The sequence below is a fragment of the Centroberyx gerrardi genome, chromosome 1, assembly GCF_048128805.1.
Source record: "Centroberyx gerrardi isolate f3 chromosome 1, fCenGer3.hap1.cur.20231027, whole genome shotgun sequence".
Lineage (NCBI taxonomy): Eukaryota > Metazoa > Chordata > Actinopteri > Beryciformes > Berycidae > Centroberyx > Centroberyx gerrardi.
Window position 1 is genome coordinate 29,171,585 of NC_135997.1, and position 8,149 is coordinate 29,179,733.

Below are 8,149 nucleotides of genomic sequence, written 5' to 3' on the forward strand. Positions count from 1 at the left end.
TTTATTATTTTAACAGTCAGCAACCACCAATATTTTCCCCCAACATGTACAGACTGTTTCAGAGCCAGACAGGTAGTTGTCACATTTGACGGTATTCAAGAAAACAATTAAATTCACAAATAAAAGTTCATGACTTTTCCAAAACTTTTCTCCCTTCTATGATTTTCCATAACTTATCCAGGCCTGGAAAACATAATTTTGAAATTCCATGATTTTTCCAGGTTTTCCAGGAGTGTGGGAACCCTGATCATCACAACCTTACTTACAAATAGCCTTGATTCATTCAATTACCAGTTTATCTGCACAAGGAAAATACTTTGTTTCAACTGGATTGGAGCCAGTCAGGTGAAGTGGCTATATGAGCTCAGTTCATTTGTAGTAATGAAATTACTCCCATTAACAGATCATTAGGCTGCATGCAAATACAGTCACTGAAGTCATAGTATGAAGGTATAAGGCACTGCGTGATAGTAATATTTATTGAAACATGACTTAAATCTTAGTGATGTAAGATTGAATGTTTTTTGGATCTGTTCTTTGATATTGACTAAATAGCGTATTATTCACAGGCAAAGCCATTGGTTTCAATGTAATGTGTGCAGTCATAGAGTCACAGATGACGTTGCTTTGAAAGTGGTGGGATGTTTTCTGGACACAAAAAGCCTTGTCAAGGAGAAAATAAATTACAAAAAGAACCAAGACAGGAAACTGGAAGAAATGAAGGGACTGACTGTGTTCCATGTCAGCCAGGAACAATAACAGCCCAAAGAAAGGTAAAGCGGGACAGTAATTCCTCTCAGATTGGGCCAACTGCGTCTGGAAAACCAGCCGCCAATACTGCCTTCTGTGAAGGCTTTAGATAGGACACTTTGTCAACCTGCATGTCACACAGCCTGAATGTGGTGGAGTGCTAGACTATTCTCTGGGTGTGGAGCTCCTCACACCGCCATCCATGTGTATTTATGGAAAATAATAACTCCAACATTAAAATTGAATAATTTATTAAGAAAATTCAAGTGTGGGTGCCGATTTTTCCATTTGACCAAAGAAAGGGGAAAAAAAATAACACTTGCATTGCTCATTGGCTACAGCTGATGCCAATGAAACCTATACATCATGTACAATTCTGCAGTCATTCCATATAGAATAAGTTTTTAGCATCACTACAAACACAATTAGATAGTAAAGTCAATATGACTGGATTACGCTCACCAAATTCACACAAACATCTTATTGAAGGCATTCATTCCCCTTAAACTATACATTATCCCTTGTGCAAGACGAGGCTGGATCAACAGTATGTCACTGTGGTTACCAAGCACACCAAAAGAAACCAATAATATTAGGAATATCCCTCACTTTGGGTATAGGAGGGTCTTACTTAGAGTACAGGAGCCCTTCCTCTTAGTTAACAACACTTTTGAATTGCTCCCTGACCATTTTATTTTTCCTGCACGTTTAATTTAATCCAAACCAACCTTTGGATTCTTTAGCCACCACCATTTAACACCGGTTTTCTCTGTGAAGGTATGTAAGATAACTTACATTGTGGTCATGAGGCAAATGTGGTGGTATCAAAGATGTACACAAAAGAGATGGGACTCTTTTTTTAAAACCAGCCTGTGGCAAGTATTTTGGTCAATGCAGAAATGATCCTCACTTGCCAGAACATGAATGAAGACTAATGGCATGGAGATGGGGCCTTGTGGGAAACGATCAATGACACTTTCATATAAATGTCAGTTTGCTACTCTCTATTGATAAAACACATTAGTGGTTCAACCTCTACCCTGTTCATGAAAGCTTTTACATTTGCTCATACATTTGCTTTGTGTGGAATATACAGAAGAAGAACTGGGTAGTTAGCATGAGCAGTGATAGCCACCATGGCTGAACAGAAAAAGAAAAGAGCGCCACCTACAGAAACTCAAACTACATCAACAGGAAATGGAGAAAGACGTCACAGTACTGGACACACTGTTTGATTGACAGGTGATCTCTGGGAAGAGCAGTGCAGAGACACCACAGCAATGAGCGCTGAGCAACAAAGATAGAGACAAAATAAACAAAAAATCTTGCAGATTACCACTAAGTCCCATCCATGTGGAAAAAGTCCACTCAACGTTCTCCCTCTTGGTCAATCAATAAAACAAATCTTCCGAAAAACAATATCCCAAGAAGGAGCCTGGTAAGTGACTGAACGACAAGCTTTTAAAAATCCTGAACCTTTCCCTTAAGAACGTCCTAGATCCCTCATGCCTCGGCTTGTGTAGATTTCAAAGCGTTTTCCAAGATTTTCCTCTTCCACTCCTCGTAGTCTTGTGCTGTTGCCTTTTCCTCTTCATCCCCTCTCTGCTGCTTAACAGATGAAGGTGAACAGTCCTCTGGAGAAAGAGACAGAATCGTCAACTACATCTCACATACAGCAAACCTCTCACACATTACAACACAGAGTAACTGCAGTTTTCAATACAAGTTTCAAGGTTGGAGTTGCAGGTTTTCAAAAGAGAAAGGAGAAACATACAACTGCTGTAACTTTTTGTCAACATCACAGCAAACAAAGAAAAGACTGTGCCAATATAGGATTCAAAATCAGGGACATTTCAAACACGAGGGGTTTACAGGCGGTGCGCCCATGAGCAATCCATGTCTACATTTTTTTTTAAAGCTTAAAAATCTTTAACCCGTGTTAACCCGTAAATGATTTCATGTCTGAAAGGGATTTATTAGCTATTAAGGGATCATAGCTTTGACCTAATCTGTGCAAAATATAAGGACTACCGGGTCTTTCCATTAAATAAACAATCAATGCAAAGTGTCTTGTGGTAGCTATGACTTACCTTCATCCACTTGTTCAATGCTTTCAATCAGTGTTTTCTGTCTTTTCTTGGCTGTTTTAGCAGCTTCTTGAAGTGGAGAGGCTTCCTCTGTTTGATCAGAAACACAGAATATCAGTGGTACGACTGAGCAGTGTGGCATCAAAGTTAAACTTAAAGCTGCACTAGACAAGATGTTTTATGTAAAAATAAATCATTAATTTAAAATGACGAAAACCAGCACAAAATCTTTTGACATTTTGGGAGGACTAACCTGTACCTGTAAAACATCTCACCCATCCTACATAATATATTGTGACAATCCCTGACCCACTTACTGCAGATGGCCTGTCCCAGCTTCTGCAGCTGGACCACCAGCCGGTCAAAGATGGATTTCTTGGCTCCAGATGACGCTGCCAGCTTCTTGTCAACTTTGATTTTCAGGCATCTGCATGTAGACAACATGGGGGAGAATTGGTGGAATGATGACACCAACAGAACGTGGCCTCATTTTAGCATCTGTATAAACAATCAATTATTCAATACACAACAGAAACTGATTTATCCATGCTGATTGTTTAACTAGTCTTGCAAACTAAATAAGAAATAAATTAAGATGAAACTTTAATGATCTCCCTAGGAAATTGGGTCGTTGCAGCAGTAAATAGTAATAAGAAAAATAGAATATAAATAAGAATACAATAAATAAGGGGATTAAACATTCCAAACATGTCAAGAGCATATTAAGTAGAAAATATGAGTTCCAGCATTATACCAAAAAATAATTATAAAAATGTCAAGATCTGTGCTATACACACAAATGAAAAAAAAAAAAAGTGAATTTGTGAATGTCAGAAGAAGAATACTGATGATTCATATTTTGAAGAGGCCATGATTCAGTATTTCAATTATCTGAGAATCTGCATTTGCAAGATCTGACCTTGAATCTCAAGGGTTTCAGTTGAACCTGGTTCTTGTACATCAATACCTCAAAGTCAAACATTAACCTAAAGATGTTGAGTGTAATCCACTGACTTGCAGGCTGAATGGAGAGCAGCGGTGGTGAAGAGGGGTTTGGAAAGGTCCAGATCATGTTGCTGGGCAGCAGGGAGGCTCTCCTCATACCTGGCAGGCAGAATGCACATATAAAAAACACAGGAAGAGACGGTAAGGGAGACATTAAGGAGAAATCCACCCTAAAATACTAACACTTAAAAATAATGTGACGTCACGCTGATATTTCCAACCCAGCTACAATGTTTAATGGCAGAAATTTTAAGATATCACTTTATTAATCCCCTTTTTCAGCCATCTAAAAACATAAACAGTAAACGACCATTTTGCACCGACGTTCAATATTCATACAGGGAGAAATCCATCGTAGAAAAGGCAGAGAAACCAATTTCTCCACTCCCGTGTCTGACTTTTTTGCCCTGCAGCCTGGAAGGCTCGGCCCGCTCCTCATCCCCCTCAGTCAAGTCGATTTTTCCCCCCCATGTAAAATTTAGGGGACATTGAGAACTTAATTTATGTTGTCAAGCCCCAAAGAAATCTCAAATCTGATCTGTAACTCAATATCTTATCTGGATAAGGAAAAGCACGTTAATGCAAGGTGTAAATACACACAGAACACATTGTGAGGGTAATGTGATGAGTCAGCCCGGTGGAAATGCAGTCTGTACACTGTGTTCACATTAGTGAGAAACACAGTAACAAAGCAAAATGGACATTTCTTTATATTTGATTGCAGTGTGGGTAGCCCTGTCGAGGCCGTACTGGACAGTTGCTATAGAAACAGACCAAAATAGTTGAAGATGCCCTTCTGGGCGTCTTGGCGGCTCAGTGGCCTACGGGCAGAATGCAGACAATCAGAACACACATACTGGGTAAGGGCGAATTGGATTGTTCATTCTCCAGATAACCAAAATAAGGACACCAAAACATGTACAATTTGTATTGCTCTTATGGCACTGAATCTAATCCTATCAGATTAATTTAAAAGAAAAAAAAAAAAGAATGCAATTGTATTGAATTGTTGAGCTGCTCAAAGATTTTTCCTGAATTGAATTGTTCACTACATATTGAGATTCATATTAAATTTGTCTAAAAAGGAGACTCACATCCCTAGTACAGTAGGCTGTGTCAGTATAATGAAATTGAAATGGTTTAGAAGGCAACTTTTCTCCATCGATGCCACAGTGGTATGTTTCCCTGCTATGTTATGGTTAGAAAGATGCTGAAATTTTCATATTTTCATACCACATGTTACTGCACTTCCCGTCACCTGTCACACAGTGTGTCCAGTACAATGACCTCTATTTCCTTGGATTTTCTGTTGATGCAGTTTGAGTTTCCTGCAGGTGGCGCTCTTTTCTTTGTTCGGCCATGGTGGCTATCACTGCTCATGCTAACTACCCAGTTCTTCTTCTGTTTACTCCAAACACACTACAAATGTAAGACGCATCACTTCCTGTGTGACAGAGGATTTTTCCTTTGAAAGAGCTAACAGACACCGAATATTTAGAACAGCAAATGCAAAAGCTTTCATGAACTGACTATAGGATGAATCACTATTGAGCTATATCAATCAGCAATAGAAGGTAGATAAACGGACATTTATTTATATAAAAATGTCAAGCATTATTATTTTAATACTGTAGGTTAAATCAATAAGGTATCACGATTTTCCACTCGATTCACATGGTCACTGTAGTTCATGGAAGTGATCCTAATATCTTTGTACAGTGGGTGCGCTCCAAAACCCTGTGCTGCACCGCTGATTACATAGCGGCAAGGGCAGAGGGAACCGCTTCCCTAAAGCGTACCCTTACTGCGTATTGCACCGCTTACTACGTATTGCAGCATGGGTGGTAGTGGTCTAAATGTTTAAATGGAGCATAATCTGACAGCTGGCGGTATCTCTGCTATAGTAAACAATAGTCAATGGAGGAGAACAAAGTAAAAACATTTCAGCCTCCTTATAACTCAACATTCAGCAACATTTCTTACTTCTAAACAAAGTAATGGAAACTCGTAATAACACTTGTGTTTTGGTACCAAACTCACAGTGTTTAACTACCCGTCATCACTCTCCATGTTTGCATGTATACCCCTCGCCGACTGTCAGACAGGCAAGAGCGGCACGACCGTGGGCCATGTGCCAGCTTTAAATGGAGTGGAAACCGCGCCCAGCCGGCACAAAGTGCCGCACCGGCACAGACCGGCATGATCTGTTCTCACCTTTCAAGTATTTGTGCTGCCACTTTGACGGCCTCCATGCAGCCATACTGAACAGCCAGCTCCCTCAGTCCCAGACGAGACTCCAGTCCCAAGAGACACTCCATGGCCTTCAGGCTGCTCTGGTACTGCTTCTTATTCAGCCCAGACAGCTTGATGACATATTCCTAAAGACAGCGTACAGCATTGCTTATAGAGCTGTCCAATGCAATAGAATATCAATGCAATATCCTAAAAAAAATAAGGTTGTCAAAGATCTCTAGTTTATAATGGAAATGAGGTAGTGAAATGAAATTTTAGCGTCAAATCAAATCTGTGCATAAGCATGGTTCTTGCATGAGGCCCATTGGCTGGAAATCTATTGGTAACTAGCCAAGATGTAGGAGAAAACAGCTTACTTTGTCCAGGGGTTGCTTCATGGATGTTGCTGCCAACTCAAGGCATATCACAGTTTTGCCTGTAGCTGTAATGTTACCGAGTGCCGTGCATCTCACCGCAGATAACCGCACATACTCCTGTGCCTGGCTGTGGAGGAGAAAGAGAGTTACAGTATGAAGAGCTGGGAGAAAATGCAACTATGAAAATGCAATTCTGGCCATTACAGATTGCATGGTGCTGAAAAGTAATTAAGTCACCAGATTACTGAAAATGAAAGTATCAGTTCCCAATCACTGATTACTAATGGAGGCTTATATCTGAGTAGGGCTGGGTAATGAATAATAACACACAGAGGTCTTAAATACAAAGATATCAAAAAGCGTTAAAACTTTGATTCTTACAGTGAGAACTCAAGTTTTCTTCCCGTTAACTGTTATTTGTGCTGAAGAAATAACACAGAGATCCACTTTCACTTGAAATGTGAAAAGATATAGGAACATCACAGAGCAAAACTCCAAAAAGTCTAATTTACTGACACCAAGATTTACAAATTTAAACTAAGAATATTACTAGATGAGGAAAACACATATTTGACAAAGACTATGTTGTGACCAAGATACACACACGGCTTTGAATAATTTGCCTCTGGTGCTCAGTGGGAAGGGGGTAGTAAATAGTTTCAGTAGCTTATCTATTTCAAAAGAAAGAGGATGCTGCGTGTAGGGGGCAGAGTCAGATAAGATACTTCAATAAAGGGAAACTCAAAAATCCTTATTTATTCGCTATGTAATCCCACAATAGATGTGATCCTTGGCTTGGAACAACAGCTGAAATCACATTGCATACCTCTTAATATGAAGGTTAGCTTACTTCATTTTTGTATTCTATGTATCCTGGTGATTACAGTTGTAGTTACTACCCAATATTGCTTGTGACATAGTATATATGCCTTAGTTACATTAACCAACGAATTAAACAACTTTACTGTAGCTGCTACTGCCACGCTCGCCAGTATACGTTCCGTGTATGGACAGAACATCACGCCAAACTCCGTTCAAAAATCTGACATTAAAATAGCCAAGTTACACACCCTGGTAGAATAGGATTTAAAACCTTTCATGATTCGTTGGGCGCACGTACCCAATACAGGGTATAAACTAGAGGTCTACATCTCGTGTTTGAATAAAATCTCAACTTTTAGAGTTAGTTCACCTGTTATTCCCAAAATATTCTTCCACAAAAACAACGTTACACCGTGGAGAGGGCTAGTACCGCGCACTGCAAAACAATTCTAACAGTTAAGATGTTTCTGGGCCATTTACAGTACATGCTGAAATGTCCAGAAGACCTAGCGGCTCGTAAAAGGTCTTAAATTATGTTATACGTGGTGAATAATGGCAAGTAAACTTTATTCTGCCAAATTATTGAACGGGGTTTGGCATACCGTTCTGTCCTCACAACACGGCCTATACTGAGTCATACATGCGAGTACAGTGTATTATAATCTTATAAACTCACCGAATAATTCTCGCAGAAGTTACACCCATCTTTGCAGCGAGTTTAGAGAACATCTCGTTTTCCATATTTGACTGCGAGAAAGAGCGTCAAGACAGAAATGTAAGTAAAGACTGCTTATCCACTCTGCACAAGAGCTAGAGAAGAAACAGTTGGCGGGAAATTTGTCAGACGCCACGACACGTCAACACGTTCCTCACATC

The 8,149-nt window shown here is 39.7% G+C and overlaps 1 protein-coding gene across 1 annotated transcript; it reads right to left on the minus strand.

The window, feature by feature from the left end:
• Window positions 1–1,057: 1,057 nt before the first annotated feature.
• On the minus strand, window positions 1,058–8,083 carry orc6 (origin recognition complex, subunit 6). The gene is made up of 7 exons (XM_071926154.2): window positions 7,950–8,083; window positions 6,452–6,578; window positions 6,057–6,220; window positions 3,852–3,941; window positions 3,155–3,264; window positions 2,841–2,927; window positions 1,058–2,384 (listed from the first exon to the last, which is right to left on the minus strand). Exons 1-7 carry the CDS (start codon window positions 8,012–8,014, stop codon window positions 2,254–2,256), a joined length of 774 nt encoding a protein of 257 aa, XP_071782255.1. The 5' UTR covers window positions 8,015–8,083; the 3' UTR covers window positions 1,058–2,253.
• Between the last annotated feature and the right edge of the window lie 66 nt (window positions 8,084–8,149).